Source organism: Cervus elaphus, chromosome 5 (assembly GCF_910594005.1).
Source record: "Cervus elaphus chromosome 5, mCerEla1.1, whole genome shotgun sequence".
NCBI classification, from domain to species: domain Eukaryota; kingdom Metazoa; phylum Chordata; class Mammalia; order Artiodactyla; family Cervidae; genus Cervus; species Cervus elaphus.
Window position 1 is genome coordinate 82,437,922 of NC_057819.1, and position 24,283 is coordinate 82,462,204.

Sequence of the window (24,283 nt, forward strand, 5' to 3'; positions counted from 1 at the left end):
GCAGCACTAATATAGAGATTTTATTTAAATTGTATTGAGTTTTTACAGCACATTGCATGTTTGTCACAACGCAACTGCACAGTTTGGATTTTTGGCCACATCATGTCACTTACACCCACAAGAGCTCTGAAAGGAGTATTTGATGAATACATCTGAGCCAAGAGCCCAGAGTCTCTCTCCAAGGCCATGCAGTATGTTCATTGATGGGACAGTCCCTCAAAACAGCCATTCAAATTAGACAGATACAGTCTCCTCAAATGTCGCCAATCGAAGTGCAATGAAAGTCGAGTTAATTAAAAAGCCACTCACAACTGGCAGTAAATTGTAATGACTGAGAAAATGCTTATTTTACCTATCGGAGACAAGGAATAGTTTGTTACTTTTTCAATGAATTCAGGAATTTCCCAGACACAAAATCTCCATTATTCAACTCCATTTAAACGAAGAAAGTTCTGCTAGACTGACCTAGATACACCAAAACTTTTTAGGTTACATCCATGGCAAGTATAAAAAGCACAGATGCTTCTCTGTAGGGCTGAAGAAAAGGTCAGGACAAATAACAGTTCTTGTTCTAAATGCAGATCATAGGTATTTTCGAAGGAAAAAATTTTTTTCCAGGAAGCAACATGAACAAGTAGCAGTTAGACAGCTACCATAGTTTTAAAACAGGCTGAGCCTAAGTGTAATTTACCTTTTCTACACCAGTGAATCAAGGAAAACATATAAGGAAATCCTAGTGGTTTCATTATAAGTCAAGGAGACTGTATCTGTCCTAACCACTGTACAGGCTAATATCACTGTATCTTTTGGTTAAGTGCCACTGGTACATATTAAGATGAAAACAAACAAACAAAAACAATGTTTGGTCCAAATGGACATGTTTTCTCTCCCAATTTTGGTATCAAGGCTTTATTCTCTTCTTCTGTTTGGGTTCCATTGTTAAGTGCACAGAAATAGACAGCAGCATTTGTACCGAAACCCTCACATACCAAACAGCGTATTCTAGGAGGTAAAAACCAAATGCTAAATTCTACCCTCAAGGTGTCAAGTGTTCAGGATAAGAAGCAGTGTGACCCAGAGGAGGCAGCAGCCAAGGGAAAGACAACATGTGGGAAGTGGGCAATGGAACAAAGACCAAAAAAAAAAAAAAAAACAAAACCATTGTTTTATTTTCATGCCAGGAGAGGATCAAGGTGTAGCTCCTGTGTTAGCACCAGGACAACTAGGAAAAGTCAGGCGCAAAGGGTAGGGCACAATCAGCAAATATTTCACAAAGATAATTTCTGCTTTTCCCTTCTCCTTCACAGTGCTTACCTCCAGAGCTGCCACTGAGTAACAAAGACTACTGCCTTCACAGCTCCAAATAGCTGACTCCTGCCAGGACTGAACATTAACAGAGTTTTCCTCTGCTCCTGAAAAGGTCTCACTCCCTAAAACTGTCCCCCTAAACTGAATGTTCACTGATGCTGGCTGATGAGCCAAGTAAAAACACAGCAAAACCTCCACTAGCTGGACCAGTCTTTAAAACCAAACTCCACAGAAAGACAGAACTAATGCAACTAGAGGGAGTGCCTCTCAAGACTGAGCCTTCATGCACAGACAGAGCACAGAAGAGGTGCAGGGTATAGTCCATTTCAAACAGGATAGGAATTCCTGTCTTATATACTATAATCTGCCTTTTTCAAGGTGGACGAGAGATGGATCTAGTTATCACTTGGAGTTTGGTTATACATATGCCTTTCTATTGCTGTTTAGGGCACGCATCACCAGGCAGTATCTATGAAATCATCATCTTGTGACCCCAGGAGAAAGAAACTGGAGTCACCAACTCAACGTTAAGCTTCCAGACTCTGGGTCTGGATGAGGACCACTACCCCAAGGTGAGGGTCTCACCAGGAGAGGACTCCCGCCAAATTGGAATTCCTCTGCTCCAGTCTCATGGTCCCAAGGAGGATTTCTCAAGACTGTATCTTTGAGCTCTGTGATTTCATGAGCCACTCCAAGGAACCTTCAAAAACTACACCTGAAGCACATCCTCCCTTCAAACCTGCTAAAATTGGACAGGTCTTCTCTGGCATTCAACTGGAAGCTGTAGCAATGGGTTTCTTCAGATGTTGGCTCATGAGTTCCCTGGCCCGAGATACTTGGATATGTTCGTAACATGAGTTACAGACGAGAACTGGGTCATAGAGTTGTTGATCAGGAATGGGCAACTTCAGGTGGCAGCAGCCAGCACAAAATACATTTCCACAATTTCTGCCAAAGCACAAAGAAGGAAGAGTTCATCAGAGATGCCGACATACTGAGAATGAATGATACTTTAAAAGGCCTTACGTGAGTAAATAAAGAGGAAAGTTGGGAAAAAGCAAAACTAGTTCCTATAAAGGTATCTCCGTTTTCAGATTAACTCAATTTAGTTCATATCTACGTCCCTCTCTATGGCTTTATGAGCCCTACTGAATCACATAAAACATCTTACCTGCAATGGTGTCTGCGTTTGGCCAACCAGAATTCACAGTCACAATTATAGCAATGTGATGCCATGTGGTCTGGAACCCAGCGAGTCACCTAACAGAGGGCAAAAGGAAAAATTCCAGCAACACTGCAGCAAGGAAAGCATCCTGGAAGAAAAGGACAAGGTCTAGGTGGCTACTACTTGCCTACAGAGAGTTAACTGGGGGAGAACACGTCACCGGTCTCTGAAAATTATGAGAACTCCCTACGTTGCGGAAGGACCCGCCACGTATTTGCCTGGACATACCTCAGTCTCTTTCTTATCAACAGGTTCCCAGCTGGCTTCTGAAAGGCAGTCGTCACTGTGATCAGAGCCAAAATCTTCTGTATCACTGCCATCTGACTCCTTCAAACACGTCTAAAGAAAAAGCCAAGGCATTACCACCATCACCTTCATCATCTCTAACACTGATTGTTCACTATGTGCCAGGCACTGTTTCTAAGTACATCACATGCAGGAACTTATTTAATTCCTGACAATCTTATAAATGTATGCTATTATTATCCCCACTTTTACAAATAAGGAAATAAAGCCACAGAGAGAGTTAAGAGCTGATAGGCAGTAAATGTGGGATTTGGACCTAGCATTCTGGCTTCAGACCCATGCTCTTAACCAACATGCTGCATCATGGTATGGAAAGAATACTTCTGTTACATTCTAAACCAAGAATTCACAAGCTCTGGCCCACAGGCCAAACTGGCCCACTGCCTGCTTCTGTAAGTCAGGTTTCACTGGAAGACAGCCACACTCAATTCATTAACACATGGTCATTATGGCTGCTTCTGTGCTATGACAGAAGAGCCTAGTAGCTGTAAAGAGATGATACGTCTCTCAGGGCCTAAATTATTTACTATCTGGCCCTTTACCAAACAAATCTGCTGACTCCCGTTCTAAACCATCACTCTAAACAGTAAGAAAGAAGCTGTTAGCCCTGACCATCCCACCAGCAGAGAAGTGCACAGCAGACAATTGGGAATGTTCTAGAGCTTCTTCCAAGAAGCTCCCTGAAGATTGCTGTGCCTCGTCGTCTCTCACCTACCCAGCTTATTCCAAAAGGCCCTAACCAGCCTCCCTGGTTTTCAACTGCTTCATCCACTTAACACACTGGTGCTAGGGTAGTACTCTTTCAGTACTATTTTTTTTTTGGAAGGGGGCAAGCCATGCCCTTAGTTTCCTGACCAGGGATGGAATCCAGTCCCCTGCATTGGGAACTCAGAATCTTAACCACTGGACCTCCAGGGCAGTCCCTCTGGGGCAGTACTCTGATCATACGATTCACTAGCCAAAACTTTTACTGCCCTGAATCCACACAAAACGAGCTCTCAAGCTGAGCTTTCTAATCCCTTTCCACTTCCCAGTATCACCTCCCACCACACTACCAACTCCCTCCCTCACAGTCCCAGCACAAGTGTGCACACATGCACGCACATGTGCAAACACACACACCCCTTTATTCAAGCCACACCGCTGGAGTACCTCCATGCTTCTGCAAAGGGGGTTCCTTTTTCACTGTCTGTGTAGCTAAAAGTGACCCATTCTTCAGCACTCAGCTCAAGCATTATCTTCTTAGGAGAGCCTTCCCTGACCTTTGACTCCCCTCGGGCCCCCGACACCTGACGCTTCCGACCATCTTGTCACTTAAGAACAGTGTTCTAATGGTGGGCTTGACTCTCCCAATAGACTGTGAGCTCCCTGAGAGCAGAGCAAGGTCTCTCATCCTACAGCCCAACCCCCTAACTCAGGGGCACACAGCAAGTACCCAGTGAACGGCTGTGGGGTGGCTGAAAGGCTGGATGGGCGGACAGAACGAGAGGCTGGGGGCAGGCCATGGGTACTTACAAAATCGTCCTCATAGTCCATGGGGGGCTCCGCTGGAGGGGCGCAGCAGTGGCGGATATCCAGCCTCATCTGAAGCTCACGCACCTGTCGACGGAGCTGCTCCACCTCCTGCTTGTACCCTGCTTCGATCTGCCGTAACCTGTGCTGGATCACATCCGTGGGGAAGGGGAGTCCATCGTCGTCCAGGTAGAGAGGAGGCACTGGAGAAGGGCAGCTCAGGGGGACAGGCTTCGTGCTGGGGACCTGCTTTGGGTGACCGGACAGCCACATCCGGTGGTTTTTTCCACCTGAACCAGTACAGTGTCCATTGGAATGACTAGAACAGACTGGCGACTTCACCCCTTCTCTCTGAGCCCACTGGCCCCCAAAGCAGGGCCCCGGTGCCCGTGTCTGCTTACTGTTCGCCCTCTTGCTACAACAGCCGTAAGCAAGCAGCCGTCGAGGGGTGGTCTCCCCACTGGGAAGTGAAGTCACCATCCCATGGAAGCTGTCCCAGTTGGATCCTAAGAAAGAGAACTCGCTGATCTGGCTCTGAGAAATCGGCTTTCGGGCCAATTCCAATGGCACTTTCCCAAAGCGGGGGTTCTCCAGTAACTGCCCGTTCCTATGATTCCCTCTCTTGCCGCTGTCTTCCTCCCCATGAACCATATCTAGCACAGAACTAGGCGGTTCCTGGTGGGCGACACTTGCTGCAGACCCTCGGGGGTCCTGGCTGAGAACATCGGCGCTGGGGCCTGGAGGAGGAGTTTGGCAGGTAGCACTCGTTGGGTTGCAGAGGGTGCCCAGACCATGATCTGGGGCACATTTGGAGGGCATGCCCAGCACACAGTCCAGCTGGGCCTGCTGGGGGGCACCTGGGAGGGGGTTCTGGGAGGACTCAGGAAAGTCACCAGTTCCTTCACACTTGTGCGAGACAACTTTAGAGAGTGCGTGGATAGCTGCTTTTTCAGGACAGTGTTCAGGTGGCTCCTCTGTGCCATCCGAAGTCCTATCCAGCTCGTCCTGGGCAGGAGGGCCTGGAACTGGGGCCTGAGTCTCTGAGAGAGCTTTGATCTCAGGATCAGAAGTGCTGCTCTTCATTTCCTGGGGCACTGCGGCACCGAGCGGTTTGTAACCTGGAGAACCGTTTCTATGACTCTTGAAAGGTTTATTGCTCAAGTAGTCTTTCTGGCTGCTGGGCACCGAGGGAGGAACCGCCATCTCCCCTATAGCCTGCTGGGGACCTCCAGCCCCAGACTCCACGAAGGTGGTCTGCGATGCCTCGGGATTGCCATGCCAGGGCTCCAGGCCTGCTCTGGCTTCCTGACAGTGGTTATTCAGGTTGGGGTCACTGGATGTGCGTGTCAAGGGGCTGCTTGTGTCACAGGCAGAAAGAAGATCATCCACAGATCTCGTTTTAGGTAATCTGCAAGGACAACACACCATCTCCAGGTCAGGAACTGAGAGCTACCTCCAACAGACAGAATTGGGTCATCAAAGCAATCAAAGCCAGAGTTCACAAGAAATAACATTTAAGATTACAAATAACCAATGTTCAGGTTTCCCTGGCGGTCCGGTGGTTAAGAATCTGCCTGTCAAGACGGGTCACAGGTTCAATCCCTGATCCAGGCAGAGCCCACATGCCGCAGGCAACTAAAACCCGTGTACCACAACTACTGAGCCTGTTTGCCTAGAGCCTATGCTCTGCAACAAGAGAAGCCACTGCAATGAGAAGACCCTCTGCAGCCAAAAAAATTAAATACATAAATAAATCTTTAAAAAGAAATACAAAAATAAATAAAATTTAAAAATTGAAAAAATACAAATAGCCAATGCTCACTGCAAAAGTCTGCTCTGGGGCTTCCCTGGCAGTGGTTAAGATGCTACGCTTCCACTGCCGGCGGTGCAGGTTCGATCCTTGGTCAGGGAACTGAGATTCTGCATGCCACACAGCATAGCCAAAAAAAGTAGAGTCTGCTCTGCAAAAGTGGAGGACTTGAATCCTATCCTCAGGAGCCCAACCCAGGCTCTGTCCTCAGTTTTCATCAGTCTTTCCTCACACTCACCCTTGAATCCTCAACCACTTCCATGACCTCAGCTGCCTTCTAAGCTGACGCCTTCCAATCTACCCTTCCAGCCAGGAATACAACTCAGCCTCAAACCTTACATGCAACTGCCCCTATTACAGCAAGACAGAAAGATGGTAGGTCCTGGAGTTGGATGATACCGGTTCTGACACTGATTAGATACATGACTACAAGTGAGCTATTTAACCTCTCAGACACTTGGTTTCTCTCCTCTATAAAATGACGATAAATTACTTTGCTGAGATGCTATGAGGATTCCAAGTATAGGCAGCCAACCACAAACTTATTAAGGCTTCACTCATGACCTCATTTTTATAACCTTCCTTATTATAAATTATTCCTCCATCACAGCAGAGACCAGCATGGCTTTTTACAACCATTTAGCGGCAACATACTCCTCTGAGGCCCAAGTCACCATGGAAACTTCCCCAGTATACAGTTCTAGAGACGTTCATGTACACCAAATGGGCAACCAACATCTTCAAGAATGAATGCCCTCAGCCCGGATGGGAAGGGAGTTTGCAGGAGAACGGATACATGTATATGTATGGCTGGGTCCCTATGCTGTCCATCTGAAACTATCACAACAGTGTTAATCGGCTATACTCCAATATAAAATAAAAAGTTGAAGAAAAAAAAAAAAAAGAATGACCACTCTAATTTTTAATACAGTTCTATAAAGTGTTCAGAGCAACAAAACTGAGGAAAATTTGCCAGGAAACTGGAGACTTTGCTGGACTTTCTTTTTCAGAGGCCTCACTCAGCCAAGCCCACGCTGAAAAATCCCTCAAATGAAGTTACAATAGAGCTGATTTTTTTTTAAGTGTTTGGTTTTTGAAAATTATTAATACTTCTATAAAAGTACTCTTGTGTTTGATTTTACTCTGTGATCGATTTTGATTGCTGTGTGTCGGTGTGGTTAACAGATTCCATTCCAAGAGGGCAATAACAACATTATGATTATAGCCTCTGGAGTCCCATAGTCCAAGCTTGAATCTCAGCTTGGCAACTTTTTAGCTTTTTTCTTTCCTTGTTTTACTTTTTATTATGAAACTTTCAAACACACAAAAGAAGAAAAAAGTATGAAGAATTCCAATGTACTCTTTAGCCAGACTCAACAACAGCAACAGCCTGCTGTCCTCCACAGCTGAGTCCTGTGTGCACCAAAGGTCTAATTAATAATGAGGGGAGCAAGAACAATGTCTGAGGGGTTTGGAACCACAAGAGAACTTAATCCAGCAAATCTGGTCAGGGACAGCTACGCAGAGAGGACAGAATCTGAGCTGGGGATGGAAGAATGTGTTGGACTTTAATGGAAGAAGAGGAAAGAGAGCAGGATGTTTTCGATCTAGGGAAAGGTAGAACCGATGGTGAGTCACGTCAGCTGTGAGAGAAACTATTTCCTTTAAAACCCTTATCCATGAAATCCAACTCCACCTTGAACTGCCTACAGCACACCTCCTCTTTGTTGTCAAGGTATTTCAGTCCCAACCTGCATGTATCTTTTCCATCTCTCCGAACTGACTCATCTTCTCAACTTTACAGTGTCTACGTGCAGGCATGTTCAGTTGCTCAGTCGTGTCTGACTTTGTGATCCTGTGACTGTAGCCCGCCAGGCTGCTTTGTTCATGGAATTTTCCAGGCAAAAATACTGGAGTGGGTTGTCATTTCCTTCTCCAGAGGATCTTCCTGACCCAGGGATCAAACCCGCATCTCCTGCATTGCAGGCAGATTCTTTACCACTGAGCCACCTGGGAAGCCCCTCAGTTTCTACAGATGGTACTAATATCTTCCTGGTTTCTAAGCTCAGAGATTTGGGACCTGACTTTGGTCTCTTAACTTTTCACTTCCACCTTCCAACATTCAGTCAACACCACAGACTGCTAATGACTTCTCAACAACATTTGAATTTAATTCTTTCTCTTTTCAAAGGGCTCTTCCCTTCATATCCGAATTATAACAGTGCTGGCTGGCCTCTGTGCTTCCAACTACCCTGCTCACTGGTTAATTCTCGAAAAATCCCTTTGTCACCAGGTCACAATGACTTACTACTGACACCTGAATCAAAATAAATTCCTCAGTATAAAAGCCCTCAAGGAACTATCCTGTTTCTTTCTTTCTATTCTTCAAAATACCCCTTCCCAGGGATTCTCTTCTGGTCCAGTGGTTCAGAATCCACCTTCCAATGCTGGGGACTCGGGTTCGATCCCTGCTCAGGAAACTGATTGCACATGCCTTAGGGCAACTAAGCCTGTGCACTGCAACTACTGGGCCCACACCTCCACTAGAGAAGCCTAGGAGCTACAACTGAGACCCAACACAGCTAAAGGTAAACAAATAAATATTTTTTTAAAATGCCCCTTTCCAACCCCTGCCAGCTCCAGCTCCAAAGAGGTGGTGCTTCTTTTTAAAAGAAATTCTCTCTCATGTATCCTATTCTTTTGGACCCCCTCTCCACTAACCTTGTTACCAAGCTTATAACTCCCTTTATTCCATTCACTTGTTCATTTAAGCGTTTACTAAAGCACCTATTATGTTCCAGGCCCTGAGCTAGGTACTAGGGACACTAAAAAGCCATGGTTCCTGGGACTTCCCTGGTGGTCCAGGGGCTAAGACTCCGTGCTGCGATGCTGGGGCCCTGGGTTCAAATCCTGGTCAGGGAACTAGATCCCACATGCTGCAACTAAGACCAGGTATAGGCAAATAAATATAAAAATAAGTAAGTAAATAAACTTAAAACAAACAAACAAAAAAAGCCATGGTTCCTGCTTGGTCTTCCACAAAAACCTCTGCATCAACAGTCACCAAATGACCCCTTTCTTACTTCCCATTTCTCTAATGGCTTTGAATAAGACACATTCTATTTATTTACTTAGATGCTAACTTAGAACTGTTCTCCAGCTGTCCTATGCCTTATCTCACAGTTTTTTAAAAGTATCTTAAATAGGATCAACATCTTCTATGTCTTTGGTATAGCCTGTAAAACTGAGTACAGTCCTAGGCAGGTTGTAGGTATTTAAGAAACACTTATTGATTTGAAAAATTAGATATTGATTTAAGGCAATGGTTGTTAAATGGGTCACAGAACGTGCTGAGAATCTGATAAAAAGTTATGGCCCATCTCCTGGAAAAGGAAACTTATGAACTGGTACTCCAATTCTGCAGTTTGTGGAATAAGAATATCATAGAATTCCTAAAGCCTATCCATAGGCCCCTGACAATGGACTCAGTTCCAAAGACCTACAATTTATAGCTTAGGAGGTTGGGGGTTTTGCTTTTCTTTATAATATTCAACCAATTATGTTAAATTATATTTTAATTTTAAAAACCTTCCACCAATAAACAAAGATCAAAATTTGAAATGAACATATCCTTTGAACCCAGTATTTTCATTTCTAAGTATTTATCTGGCAGAAACACTAGCATAAATGCAAGGTATATGGTAACACTACTGTTTTAAAAAATGGTTTAGATGGTAAATATTGTGTGTGTGTGTGTGTGTGTGTGTGTGCACTCAATCATGTCCAACTCTGTGACCCCATGGACTGTGGCCCACCAGGCTCCTCTGTCCATAGAATTTTCCAGGCAAGAATACCGGAGTGGGTTGCCATTTCCTTCTCCAAGGGATCTTCCCCACCCAGGGATTGAACCCACGTCTCTTGCATCTCCTGCACTAGCAGGCAGGTTCTTTACCAGCTGAGCCACAGGGGAAGCAAATACTGTTTGTATTGTATCAAAAAACTTTTTAAAGATATGTTAAGTAAAACACCCCCTATAATGATTAAAAAATGGAAATCACTTAAATGATCAATTGAAAATTGGTTATGTAAATTTCCATACACTCTACTTTTGGACTTATGCAGCCACTAAAAACAATAAAGCAGCTTTATATGTGCTATCATGGGTTGACATCCTGGTACACAGTGGGGAAAACAATTTTCAGAACAATGTGAAAAATACTGTCATTGTATTTTAAAAAATGTTTCTACATAAGAGTAATAGGTCTAGTGTAGAGATAAACATATGGGAGGCACCAAAATGGCAACAGTGAACACCTGTGGGGACAAGGAGCAGGGGGGTAGGACTGTCATTTTCTACATCTATATTGTTTGGTTTAAAAAAAAAAAACCAACAGATATTACTCTTATAATTTAACCAGTCTCCATTCTATCTCCCCACAGATAGTCAGCCAGAATGTAACTTTAATTTTTATGCCTCCTTTTAAATTCTGAGGGAGTGAAGGACGTTCCCCTTCGGGGGACCCATTTCCCTGAGAGCCAGATGCTGCTGGGAGCTCTGGACACAGCAAAGGTTATTACTGAGAGAGCAAGCTCCGCATCTCTTCTGTCAGTTAATATAAAATCAGGACCATTCCCACAAGCCTTCCTGAAACAGTCCTTTCAGTTCTGTTCTCCTCTCTCCTGGGTGTGTCACAAAGGACGATGGCAGCTTGGAAAAAAGGTAACCACTCTTATCTTAAGAGAGGGCCTTGAGAACATACAGAGTGCCCTCCAAGCTAGCTACCAGCCCTGAGCCAAGTTTTGCCTTCAAATGACTCAAGAAGTTACTTTAAAGTATCTCATAAAAGGAAGAGAACAGCATGTGGGCAAGACACAAAGCAGCCAATGCCTTGGTAGCAGAGAGGGGAGAGGAGCCCCCCCTTACCTGTCCAGAGAGCGGCCGGAGAACTCCTGGCTCTGAGCCACCGGGGAGAGGTAGAGGTCCATGCTCTCCTCCCCAAGTGTGCACGGAGATGACGCCGGCAGGTACACGGCTGTCCAGAGGTGCAGCGCCCGGACGTGACACACGGGATGCAGGACCTAGGGAAGCAGCCCCGTACCCGGGTTCTGGAGATGTCTCGGGTCCCCATTCCTTCCCAAGCCTCTGGGTCCTTGTTCTTCCCGCTGCCTCAGGACAGCGCCCCGCAGGCGCCTGAGATGCACCTGGGGGATAAGGGCCAGGACTCACCATTTCTGAGCCAGGCGTGTAGAGGAAGTTGTGGAAGTTCTTGTTGCCGGCTCGCAGGAGGGCCCACACAGAGCAGGTCCGCTTGTAGATGTTGCGCTTCTCTCGCTCACAGGGGTTGTTGGCCAGGAAGGTGCCATAGAGGCAGGAGTAGGTGTGCTGCACTAGCTTCACCTAGACAGCGAGCCGGTTGGCACCGGGCCGGCCGCCGCCCCCACCCCGGCCTCGGGCACACCACTTACCAGGAAGGCCTCGTTAAACTCAAACAGGCAGGGAAACTGCTTGAGCAGCTGGTGGACAGAGTCGAGCCACTGCAGGAACACGGGGCACTGCTCGTTCTGGTCCTCTGCGTTCTCCTGGTGGCCGCAGCGGTCCCCGAACTTGTGCCCGAAATCCAGCCAGTCAGATTCCACCAACACCTGGAAACCCTGCAACCAAGAGGGGGTTCGAGTGGAGGGCCTCTCCAGGAAGGCCGCGGAGCTCCCCGCCAGGGATGCTCAAATCAAGGGCCTGGCAGCTTCAGAGAAGAACAGGCCCAAACCTGGAAGAGGACTCCGAGCCACCAGCGTCCTCCGGGGAAAGAGCCCCAGGCAGATCCGGGGGCTCAGTACCTCCCCCAACTCCCCTCGTCCTGCTCTCTCCCGCCCAAGCCCTCTGAGTACCTCCAGCGTCCTGTAATACGGGTCCAGGAGAATCTTGGCCAGCGCGACGATCTGCGGCGTGCGGTCCCAGCCGTCTGAGCAGTGCACCAGCACGGGCCGGCCTTCCCGGTCCACTGTGTTGGCCACGAGCACCGCCGCCTTCAGCATCACCGACAGGTGCTGCAGCCACTTGGTGCTCTCCAGAGCTGACAGCCAGCTACGCGGGGGCAGAGGTCACACCTGTCACTAGGGGGCCGAGGCTGCAGCAGTCTCTCTGCCGGCCCGGCCCCCCACACCTTAACAAAGTCCCCCGCGAGAGCTGAAGCCAAGAGGTCTATCCCAGGGCCCTCCTGCCAAGAGACATCTATGGCCAACCTACGGCCAACAAGACACTCTGCAGATCAACAGAGGATCTGGGAAGCATCACACGTGCGTCCAGCCACTTTGCCTCCCAGTTCTCTGTGTTCTTGGAGGACAACTAATTCAAACAAAAGGAACCCAGTGTCCTGCAGCCGCGCCAAAGCGTTGGCTGAGAAACGGAAGAAGCGTTCTTGGCACTGGCTCACTGCACCCAGGCCCTGGAGTTTCTGGTACCTCAGAACTCCCACGTCCCCACCGGATCTTCCCAGCACGAGAAGCACTGGGTGAGGGATGAAGCTGGAGGGCGGATGGAATCGGAGCTGGGCACACCTACTTGCTGGGATCCGGCATCTGGCTACACACAGCACGGAGATACTGGAAGCTGTTCCGGATGGCGTGGATGTTGGCCATTCCCATGAACACGACCTCACAGTTGGGGTAGTACTCTGCACACACGTGAGGAAAGCGGAGTATGAGGACATCCTGGAAACAGGCCTCCAGAACAGGAGCGGTCCCAGCGGGTGAAGCTCCCCTGGCAGGCAGGCCACTCCAGGCTGGAACTCAGTGTAGCTCGGAAATCTCAATACCCCTTTATCTCAAGTGCCATATACTAACAGTGGGAACAACAGCACGAGTGACAATGACACCTGAGTATGACTAGTAATGACAAGGGACAGTAAATCCTCAACAAACAGCAGCTGCTCTGCCAGGAACTTTATACATGTAACCTCTAATCATCCAACAACTTTGTGAGGGATGTTCCATCCCCATTTTGCAGACAGGAAAAGAAAAATCAGACAGATTAAGCAATTTCGGCACAATCACAGCCAGCGAGTGGAGTCCTGATCCCAGGCCGAGTTTGTTGGGCTCCTTCCACCCACAGACTGCCCCCAAGGCCCCCGCACTCAGGCTGGCTGCGGACGCTGAGGTAACAGCAATACCTTCGCACTCACAACCGCCGCCCTTGGCCCTGTTGGCCACCGCTGCCGTGTAGGATCGGGCATCCAGGATCAGCAGCTTCTGGGGGGCGGCCGTGCTGCTCTCTACTCCGGAGCATGCCGTCAGGGAGGAGTCTGAATACACACACGGCAGGGGGAAGACCCTGGGTCAGTCAGCGCTCAGGAGCACCCTGCCCCGGCCACTGCCTTTCACAAGACCCCTCACACCGCCGCCCCCGCCTCCCAAAAGGCAGGAACCCAGAGCCCTGTATGTGTCTACTTCTCCTCCCCCTTGCCCTGGGATCTCCCTGGGAGCTCAGGAGGCCAAGGTAAGGGCCTACTCCCCCGGGGGCCAGCACCACCCACACCTTACCGAAGTCAGTGTCACATGCCTCGCTGGCATCACTGTTCCCGGTGCTGAGGGAGCCCCCACTGGTCCTTGGCCCTGGGTCCAGGGCACAGGCTTTAGCAATGGATGTGACCAAGTACTCGTCATCAGCATTGCGCCAGCCCCACCAGCTGATCTCGGGCTGGCTGCAGCGGGCAATGGCAGCCCCATTGCGTAGGTGTCTGACAAAACAGAAGAAACTATCATGCCCTTGGCATTCACAGCCCCCAGAGGCCTACCACTGAGAGCCCAGGGGGCCAAGCAGAGATCTCCAGAGCCAGCGGGGACCACCCGATCATCCAGGCCACAATAAGAGGAACCAAAAGCCTTTAAACATCTCTTGAAGGCTTTACAGCATACAAAGCATCGTCACATACATTTCTCAGATGCGCTGTGGATTCCCACAGTGATACTGACACATCACGTCTACACAGCCCCTGCTCCAGGTAGAAACCCCCAGCAGGAGAACGAGCCTGAGCCCAGAGCATGAGCAACTCCAAACCTCCTGGCTACTACCTGCCTTGCAAATGTTTTCTGGTGTAGAACCAGGCAATAAAGTTTCAGTTTTAGGAGTCATAGCCAGTCTCTGTCATGTATTCTTGTGTTTTCTTTTTTAAAATAACACTTTAAAAATTTAAAACTCATTCATAGCTCACAGGCTATACATATAATAGGCTATAGGCCGGTTTGGTTCACAGGCCATGGTTTACCAACCCGTTTTAGTGCAATATTTCACACACACACACATATGTCCTCAAAAAAAAGGCAAAGAAAAAAAGCAAGTGAATAAATTTCCAAAAAGCCTCATCCTTAGGAGAAAGAAACAACTAAAGCAGCTTTTCTTATATGATTATGTCATAGCCACTTCCTGAAGAGTGTCAGTTCCCAGTTAACCACACTACCGCAGACCTCCACCTCTGTCCTCAATGCACCAAGAAGGTCTCACTGATGCCTTGGTCCCCACTGCCTCACCTATACACCACCACGGGGATCCGCTTCCAGGAGCGGAAGGAAGCCACGTTCTCCAGCTCTTTATCTGTGATCCACACGGGAACCAGCAGCTTCTGGGGGTAACTGGGGCACAACCTGTGGATAGACCAGAGGGGGTCATGGAGCTTGGTTAGAGACCTGTGATCACAAGGTCCCCTGGGATGGCTCTGCGGGGAGAGGGACCAGGAGCCCCCCGCCCTCAGGGAGCCAGGAGCTGTGCCCACCCTGCTCTACCCATCCGGGGAGGAGGTCTGGGTTCCCTGCCCCCCAGCCTCTCACTTGTAGTTGCTGTTGATGTGCGAGACCCTCCAGACATTTTGCAGGTCAAAGCCCATCCTCGCCAGCTCGGCCTCCTGCCGACATCGTATGTGCTCGCCTGCAACACAGCCCCACGCCTGTCAGCATCGAGGGCCGGGGGCCAAGAGGGAGGAGGAGCAGGAGACAAGGAGTGTCGCACAGAGAGCCGCCGGGCCTCACCTGGCTGACACAGGTGGGTGTGCTGGTCCTCCTCAGTCAGCCCCAGGCACCAGGCATGGTAGGCAAAGGCAAAGAGGTCCTCGGGCTTGGCAGGTCGTGCTGTGGCCCGGCTTAGCCGCGACAGCCACTCTTGGCACTGCTTGAACGTGGAGAAGTGGCACCTGCCAGGCAAGAAGCCATGAAGAGAGGCGAGAGGCAAGAGGCAAGTGTGTGCAGGGGCCAGGAGGGCCAAAGACCCAGCCCCGGGAAGGTGTGGGGAGAGGACCCTGCGGAGGATCAGGGACACTGGCCAACACCCAAGGGACACTGTCACAGGGTGGTAATTCTCTTCTCAAGAACTCCTATTTTTGAGACATAAGAGTCCCCTCTAATGGAGCCTGTTTCTTATATCAAATCCAAGCGCTATCAAATCTGGCCCTGGGGGACTTCCCTGCTTTCCAGTGCAGGAGGTGTGGGTTCGATCCCTGGTCAGAGAGCAAAGATCCCACATGCTTCATGGCCCAAACCCAAAACATAAAAATGAAACCATATTGTAACAAAAATCAACAAAGATTTTAAAAATCAAAAAAGTTTTAAAACTCTAGCCCTGGATGTCTGTTACCCCTTGTATTATCTCCCACAACTCCCCAGCACAAGCCTTTTGTTTCAGGGAAGAAGTCCTGTCTCCTGGTGTTTTCACTTCCGCTTAGTAATGTCTCCTCTCAGCCTAGCCATGTCTTCCAGATACTCTGAAGACAGCTGTAGGCCCACCTCTTCCTTGAGGCCTTCCCAGCCTAACCCATTCCACAGACCCCTTCCTCTGTTATTCTTAATGTGCTGGGAGTATTAAACAGTAAGTTTTCCCAGAGCCTACTTGAGCTGGCGGGTTTTGCACAAAGGAATGACGTGGTCTGATTATAGAATCACTCTGGGTGCTATACTGAGAGTAGATGGAAGACCCTCTCCCACAGATTAAGTCTTCCTTCCACAACTAGACTTTAATCTCCCTGAAGGGAAAGGCAATGAGAATTCCTGTTCTGAATGCCAACAGTCCTGAGAGCACAGCAGGCTCTAAACTGGGCATCCTTTCCTTAAAAAATTAACTTTTATTGGAGTATAATTGATTTACAATGCTGTGCCAGTTTCAGGTGTACAGCAAAGTGAATCAGTTATACACATATCCTCTCTTTTTTAGATTCTATTCTCACATAGGTCCTTACAGAGTATTTACTAGAGTTCCCTGTGCTAGAGAGTAGGTTCTTATCAGTCTTATTATCCTTTTAATAATCCTTAGAGTCATCCCTCTTTCTCTCATATCCAATCTGTCAGCAAATCCTGTCACCTCTACTTTCAAAAATCTGACCACTTCTCACCATTGTTTGCTACCAACCTGGACCAGCCATCATGACCTCCCACCTGGAGTAACTGCAACAGATTCTTAATTAGTCTCCCAGCTTCTGCCCTAGCTTTCACCCCCACCCTGCTTCCATCTCCTCTCAATACAGCAGCCAGAGTGATTCCATAATTAGACCACGTCATTCCTTTCTGCAAAACCCTCCAGTGGTTTTTTCACTTCCCTCAAGTAAAAGCCAATCATTATGACAGCCTGACGCCCTCCCGACCTCTCTGATCTTGTATCCCCCTAACCTAACCCAAGTGCACTCCACTCCAGCCACGCTGGCCTCCTTGCCACTGTGCCAGGTTCCTACCCGCCTCAGGGCCTTTGCACGCACTGGTCCTTCTGTCTGGCACACACTTCTCCCAAATACCCACAGCTCACTTTCTTCAGGTCTCAAATGTCACCTTTTCATTGCATCCATTCTCTGATCATTTTGTTTAAAGCTACAACCTTCACCCCCATAGCACTCCATACCCCCTTCCCCTGCTCTATTTTTTAACCTTTACACTACTTCCCTGATAGCTCAGTTGGTAAAGAATCCACCTGTAATGCAGGAGACCCTGGTTTGATTCCTGGGTCAGGAAGATCCCCTGGAGAAGGCGTAGGCTACCCACTCCAGTATTCTGGCCTGGAGAATTCCATGGACTGTATAGTCCACGGGGTTGCAAAGAGTTGGACATGACTGAGCAACTTTCACTTTCACTACCATTTAATATATTCTGCTACTGCTGCTGTTTAGTCGCTAAGTTGTGTCCAACTCTTTTGCGACCCCATGGACTGTAGCCCACCAGGTTCCCCTGTCCATGGCATTCCCCAGGCAAGAATACTGGAGTGGGTTGCCATTTCCTTCTCCAGGAGATCTTCCTGACACAGAGATCAAACCTGCGTCTCCTTCTTGGCAGGTGGATTATTTATCACTGAGCCACCTGGGAAGCCAACATATTTTATTCACTTCATATTTACCATTCATACCTCCCCATTGGAATACAAGCTCTATGAGGGCAGAAAATTATGTCTATTTGTTCCCTGCTTTATCCCTAGAGCTTACAACAGTCTGGCATAGAGTGCTCAATAAATTCATGTTAAATGGATAAATAAATGAGCCAACAACAATGTGAGTGCTTTTTTTTCTTTTTAAAAATTATTTATTTGGTCATGCTGGGTCTTAGTTGTGGCATCTGGGATCTAGTTCCCAGACCAGGGATCGGACCCAGGCCTCCTGCATTGAGAACTCAGAGTCTTAACCACTGGACCACCAGAAAAACCCCAACGTGAAAGCTCTGTGCCAGGTAACACCCTAGGTGCTCTCGGGTGCATCATCTCATTTAACCCTTATGAAAACCCCATGGGCATTATCCCCATTTCTTTAGTCAAGACACTGTGGGTCAGAAAATTTATTCTGCCAACTCAGACAGTGTTTTCACTGTTTCTTCCAAATGGGAAAGGGGAGGCAGTATTTTTCCCTTCTCATTCCAGAGAAACCCTGCAGCAGGAGGTCTCAGCAAGATTAAAGAGGACCTGAGCGAGGTGCCGTCATTCTCACCTCACCACTTTGGAGTCCTTGCAGGCGATGTGCAACTGGAACATATCCCGGCTCTCCACGCTGTCAATCATCCGGAGGGGGACCTGGGGAGGAAGGGCGGACTGGCACTCAGACCCCGTGCTCCACATCACTCCTCACCCACCTCCGCCCAGAGGTCGATGCATCAGCAGAAGGAAGGAAACCGACATTTACAGACAGCCTGCTGAGGGCCTGGTAACTGTGCTGGGTCCTCCACATATGTGACCCCAATTAAAAATCACCAGAAACCACAAGGCAGGTGTTTTCACACCGTATTATTAAGGAGGAAATTGCACCTCAGCTGAGTGATTGATTAAGGTCACACAGTTGGTAAGTGGTACTCTTCCAACCAAGTCACTGTGCCCCTAGAAGGGCCAGCAACAGAACGAAGGAGAGAGAGAAGTGAGGAGGGGGAGGGAGAGTGACAGAGATAGAAAGACAGACCTTCCGCTGAGAGACAGTAAGAAAAAGAAGGGAACCCCAACTCTTTGGAGATGCAATCAAGTGGAGCACTGATGCAGTCCCACCCTGAATTTCACAGCGATTGTGGCTTGGGTGTGGGAGAACGAGACTGGAACTCACGTTAATGACAGAGTCCTTGAACTTGATATGCAGCCGGTAGTTGGAGATGGCGATGAGGGCATCAGCGGCGCGGCCCAGGAACTCCACTCCCTCGCCCTGCAGCACTGTGAAGGGCACCTGCCAGGAGCAGCGGGACTTCAGTCCAGGAATGAGTCACCCTTCACTCCCCTCTCCAACCCTTGATTTGTAGGACCCCCTCTGGAAAAGCCAGGCCAAGGCAGGACAAGTTCTCCATGGTAACAGCACCAAGGCAACAGCCTTACAGGAAAGCTCTCGCCTTCCCTAGGGCCCAAGGCTCAACAACAGACAGACAGACTCCCCTCCCTCCAGAGACCCAGGAGCAGGAAGCCAGAGCTCCCATACCAGATCCCCTTGGAGATATTTGGAGGTAGGGGGAGGAAAGGGAGGGTGTTTTCTGAACCCGGCAGGGAGTTCTACCCACCTCGGGCCTCCAGCTCTTCCTTACCTGCAGATTCTCCTCCTCTTTCACTAGTTCCTTGGGGGGGAACAGATCCTTGGCTTGGATGTACTCCAGGCTGGGGGGCCCCTCCTCACCCTGTGGGGAAGGCCTCAGCCCTAAGTCATCAGGCTCCACCTGGCCCATCAGGCCTCATGCTGCTCCCCTCCCCCCAATAAACCCACATACACCCCTTAAAAAGGTTCTGGTCTCCAAAAGAGGGAAGAGAGGCCCGGCTTTGTGTGTGAGGAGTAAAGCGGAGGGGGAACTCAAGCCTCTTGAGCCTAAGAGAAGAGCAAGGTCCACAGAGTCACTGGGAATCTGTGCTCCCCAAAGAGAGACTCTGCTGTAGAGCCCAAACTGCCCAAACGAAGGAGAGGAAACGAAGCAAAAGAAGGGCAAACTGGAAGTGTAAGACAGAAGTGGGAAACGGGAAGTGCTGCCCTGAGGAATAGGAACCAGGTGTGCAAGCTGGTCACAGAGACAGGAGGGGACGCAGGCCGCCTAGGCCACTCCACTGAGGCTTCAATCTGGTGGGTGAAAGAGACAAAGAGGATGAAGGCGCGGGATTCAGGCCCATGCCTCTAGAGGGCCTTCACGGATGCTTTCTAAAGGAGGATGTGATTTGGAGCAGGGATTCCTTTCCAGTCAGGCCCTCACTGCTAATAAGCCCCCACCACCTTGCCAAGCAACCTGCCCTGCCTGACGATCTGAGGGGAATTCCTGAGGAATCCCACAGCAAGCAGAAGTAACTCCTTTCCCAGCCGCCAGGGAGGGCAGGGAGAGGAGGGGATCCACGCGCCTGGGAGGAACCAGGAGACCCAAGGACAGAGAGAGGAGGCCTGGCAGTCATGGGGGAGGGGGGTATGGGGGGGGCGGTGAGGAGGGGAGGGGTGGGAACGTCTGAGGGGACAGATGGGAGAAGCTGGGAAGGAGAATTAAGCCAAAGAGGGAGGAGGGGAGGGCGGGGAATGATGCAGAGGTACGGAGGCCCGCAGAGGCAGAGTGGCAGGGAAGATGGAGAAGAGAGGCTGTCTGGGGGACAGTCAAGGAGAAAAGACTGGCGCGTCAGGTGAGGGGTGGAGTGGTGGAAGGGGGAGGGGACCGGAGCCAGGGAGACAGCTCAGACATCCTGTGCTCCCCGACCAGCCCCCGAACATCCCAGAAGGCCTACTGGCCACATCCCACACCCCCAAGCAAGGATGCGGCGTACGGGACCAAGACCGAGAGGCGGAGGTAAAGGAGGTACTCGCGCAAGGCGGGGCCTCGAGCTCTGCAGTCAAGGGCAGCGGCTTCGGGGCCAAGATGGGTCACAGAATTCCCATCCCCGGCCTTCGGCAATCCTCGGCACCCAAAGATGAAAGCAAGTCCAGTAAAGAAAAGGGGTAACATCCCCTTTCCCTGCCAGGGCCCTTGGGAAGGGGGATGGGCTGAAATTCGGAATCTCGAGGGCCGGCCCTGGGCGGGGCTGCGGGTGCAGCCGGCGTCGGGGTTCGGGGGGCCCCCTCCACCGCAGGCTGGGCAGGCACTTACGAAGCAGCTGAGCATGGAGCAAGAGACGCGGGCGGTCAGGCTCATGGTAGCGGGCGGTCTGGGCCAGCGCACATGTCCCCGGAGACGCTGCGCTGCCCGCCCGTTCCGGGCGCCCGCCGCATCCCGGCTGCGGGGCCGGCCAGGTGCAGCCGCGGCGGCCAGGAGGCAAGCGCGGGCGGCGGGGCTCGGCGCGGCTCCCGCGCGCCTCTCCCCTCCGCTCCACAATGGAGCGAGCCCAGCTCCGCCCTCGCTCAAGAGCGCGGAAGGGAGGGGAGCCCGGCGAGGGGAGCGCCCCGACCGCGCGGCGCGGGGAGGGCGGGGGCGGGGCAGGCCCCGCCCACAGCCCCGGCTCCTCCCTCCCCACCGCCCCTCCGCGGCGTAGGAGCGTGTCCTCGGGGGGCTTCTGGGGTCTCTCAGGAACCGGGGCTAAGCAACTGCGCCCCCACCCCCCAGACGGCATGGGAGGGGACGACGAGGCCGCCTACATCTTTTCATTCCCCTTCTTCCCAAGTGAGCCACCCCACACCCCTCTTTCACACGTCCATCCCCACGCTCTCCCCTTTGAGTCCCCCTAAATCCTGCTGTGAGTCCCAAGATGGAACTCACCTCCCTTCACCGCGGGCCCTTTCCAGTTTCTAGGCTTCCTTCCTTTCCCTCCAAAACCACCACTCACCATTCCCCTGTCCATCGGTGTCTTCCGGTCGCCCCTTGTGCCCCTTAGAGTGGACACAGGTCTAATGACAGTTGGGTCACTGCACACTCCTGACAGGGAAATTCTCGGGGTTTTTTATTCTAAGGCCCCTGCCCAGCTCCAGTCCTTCAGCTCCACCTCTCCCCTTGTTTCACATCCTGTGTCTTCTGGGTAAGAAAGTCCTAAGAAATTTCTTAGACTAGAAAAGAGAAGAGCTGGAACTATGGACCACAGAAGCTATGCAAACACAAAACTCAAAACCCAAGGGTAGGGGAATGGAGGGAGTGGCGTAGAGGGCCAGAGAATAAGGGCAGTGATAAGACGCTTGAAATGTCACTGAGAGTCACAGGAGGAACTGTTTGAAACCCTACACTCCCAATGCCCGGTAGCTTTCAGAAACCAGGGCTTTTGTTTGGGTTTTGGTCTTGGGGGAAAGGAGGAATAGGAGAAACCTGACACTTTATTAAGCATCTACTATGAACCAGACATGTTTCAAACATTATCTGGCTAAAACCATTCAACTCTGAAAGAATTTCGTGAGATTTGAGGCTTACAGAGAAAGTCAGTTCACCTAAAGTATTTAAGTGGTGGTGCTAGGATTCAAAATTAGATCAGGTTGACTCCTTTCATGGTATCACAGAGGAGAAAAAGGACAGGGGCTATCACTGGGTGGGGGCCAGGACCAGCAGGCTTTCTGAGAAGAGACCAGAACAATACTATACACACCACACACCCACATGTCTATGGAGGGAAAAGAGCAAGTCCTCTCATCACCTGAATGCTTTGACCTGTCCCTGAGCACTGGGGACATGTGAAAGAACTAAAGAGATACAGCCAGAATCAAGGCCTGGTCTGAACCTGGGCCTGCAGCTCTCCACTCCCTTCTCATCTCACTACTTCCTCCTCCCAGCTCTCAGGGATTAAGGGGTTCCTTGTATTTGGGGTGAAAGAAGGGCAGTTACAGTTAGTGGAAAATGTATGGGATCATTACAACACACACACACACACACACACGGCCCCCAGTGATATTCCGGGCACCTTGAGGGTGCTTCAGTCAGCTGCTGCCTATAGTAGCTTAATGGAGAGCAGCACTCTGGAGCTAGAGAAGCCCCACAGTTTTACAGGGGTCACTCCTGATGCAGCACCCACAATATTTCAGGGACTTAGTAGGAACTACAAGGATCTAACTTTTCAGACCAAAGCAGAGAGCTTCACCCAAGGACCAGGAGGAGCAAGACAAGGGCCGATATGAAGAACTAAGGGAGACAGTGGTGGTGTGGGGAAAGCATGTCAGAGCACGTGCCGAAAAAGACTTGCAGAGGCCTCCCCTCCCAGTGCTGTGTATCAGCTGATGTTTTGCAACCTAAGAAGCCCTAATTTATCTCCAGGGCAGATGAACCTGTTTAGTTGCTGAACAGAGTTGCCTGGAGCTCAAGGTCCAGGAGGGGCGGGCAGCTTCATGGAGAAAGACACCAGGATTACAGAAAACACCACAGTCTGAGGAAAGAGTACTCACCATTCTACCGTAGTGAGGGTCCTGGCTGCCTGCTTCTCACTGTAAGGAGACAGAGAAACATATGAGTAAAAAGCACAGTTAACATCACCACAGAATCAACAAATGCCACACAACTACTCCTGAACTTCCCCACAACTCTTTATCTGCCTCCCTCACAGAGAACCCAGCCTCTCCACAAGTCAGCATGCCAGACAGAGGCAATGGGAGCTACATGGGGAGAAAGCAACAAGTGACTCTGCAGGGCATGAAGACAGCCACAAAGTCCTGGAACAGGACTCAAGAGTCCTGATTCCCAGTCCCAGAAAGAGAATTAAAATGCTCCGAACCCCGTTCTTCGTGGGAAAGCAAAAGAACCGCCAGCTCTGAAGAGATAGAGGATGCCCAACCAGGGCTCACTTCTGGCCCTGGTGGGAACATGAATCCACAAGAGCACTCTGCCAGCCTCTGAGTCTGGGAGCAGCACCCACCTGACCTGTTTACTGGGGGCAGAGTCCAGAGCAGAGGCCAAGAGGGAGGGGACCACAACCTGTGATCAGAAGGCAGCAGGGCTGGACGTGTCCCTCTGAGAGCCCTTGACACCAAATGAAGTGCAGGTTAGTGGGAGGAGGCCACCCAACAGGGACAGAATCAGGCAAGTGCAGGCCTCAGAGTCAGTACCTGTCAAGTGGGCCCAAGTAACAGGAATGTCAGGATGGGCCTCCTTGGCCCACTTAGGGAGCCACTCAGGGAACCAGGCCCAGGTTTCACTGACAGTTTTCTTCATGCCTGCTATCCGAGCTCAGGGGGCAGTCCAGCAGTACCCCGAAGAAGGCTGTGTCTCCATCCGTGGCCCTCCCCGCCTCCGTGGTCACAGCCCACCCTTCCTCATGGAGGCGGCAAGGCGGGTTGCTGCCTCACCGCCCACTGGCAAGCAGCCTCAGAGAAAGCGAGAGAGAGCGAGAAAAGGACAGGCCTGGGAGGCCCACGGTGTCCGGACCTCGGGGATCTGGTCACGGGGTGGGGGGGGGCGGGTCAGGCTGACAGGGAAGCCCAGGTGCCCAGGTTTTAGGGGCGGAGCCTAAAGATTCGGAGGCGGAGCCCCGAATGACAGAAGGCGGGGCTCTCGAAAGCCGGTGGGGCCGGGGCGGGGCCGGGCAAGACGCGGTGGTTGCGGTTCCCAGACCGGCAGTGCACGGGGCACGGTGACTCACCCAGCCGGCGTCCGCCCGACCCTCCGGAGGCCGCGCTCTCGCCACTTCCGTCTCCCGCAGCCGCGGAGGCCACGCAGCTCCGACCCACCGCGGCGCCCCTCGGCCCAACCAATCCTACCTTCGGCCCGTGCCCGCCCTGGCCAATAGCCACGCCGAGTCCCACCCTGCCCCCACCACGCAGCCACCGCCCTCGCTC

The 24,283-nt window shown here is 50.7% G+C and overlaps 1 protein-coding gene across 5 annotated transcripts; it reads right to left on the reverse strand.

Moving 5' to 3' along the window:
* MTMR4 (myotubularin related protein 4) lies at positions 1–24,283 on the reverse strand. Of its 5 annotated transcripts, XM_043902803.1 has the most exons (20): positions 23,555–24,078; positions 23,365–23,468; positions 22,898–22,936; positions 19,167–19,256; positions 18,701–18,817; positions 18,101–18,183; positions 15,180–15,340; positions 14,982–15,078; positions 14,685–14,798; positions 13,698–13,894; positions 13,328–13,459; positions 12,721–12,832; positions 12,048–12,243; positions 11,628–11,813; positions 11,389–11,559; positions 11,086–11,240; positions 4,355–5,759; positions 2,762–2,872; positions 2,480–2,568; positions 1–2,256 (listed from the first exon to the last, which is right to left on the reverse strand). In XM_043902803.1, the coding sequence occupies exons 3-20, from the start codon at positions 22,898–22,900 to the stop codon at positions 2,079–2,081; spliced, it is 3,597 nt and encodes a 1,198-aa protein (XP_043758738.1). In that variant the 5' UTR covers positions 22,901–22,936; positions 23,365–23,468; positions 23,555–24,078; the 3' UTR covers positions 1–2,078. The 5 variants fall into 5 exon arrangements, with proteins under 5 accessions (XP_043758738.1, XP_043758736.1, XP_043758737.1 ...); XM_043902801.1 differs by lacking the exons at positions 23,365–23,468; positions 23,555–24,078 and adding an exon at positions 24,088–24,283; XM_043902802.1 differs by lacking the exon at positions 23,365–23,468.

Bases quoted from the DNA above. Each gene is read 5' to 3' on its own strand.
- MTMR4 (XM_043902800.1), bottom strand. From the start codon at position 20,735: ATGAGCCTGACCGCCCGCGTCTCTTGCTCCATGCTCAGCTGCTTC. The intron at 19,257-20,690 runs GTAAGTGCCTGC...CCTTCCCCACAG, and splicing joins GCTCCATGCTCAGCTGCTTC to GGTGAGGAGGGGCCCCCCAG. The intron at 14,799-14,981 runs GTGAGAGGCTGG...GTCTATCCACAG, and splicing joins CACATCAACAGCAACTACAA to GTTGTGCCCCAGTTACCCCC.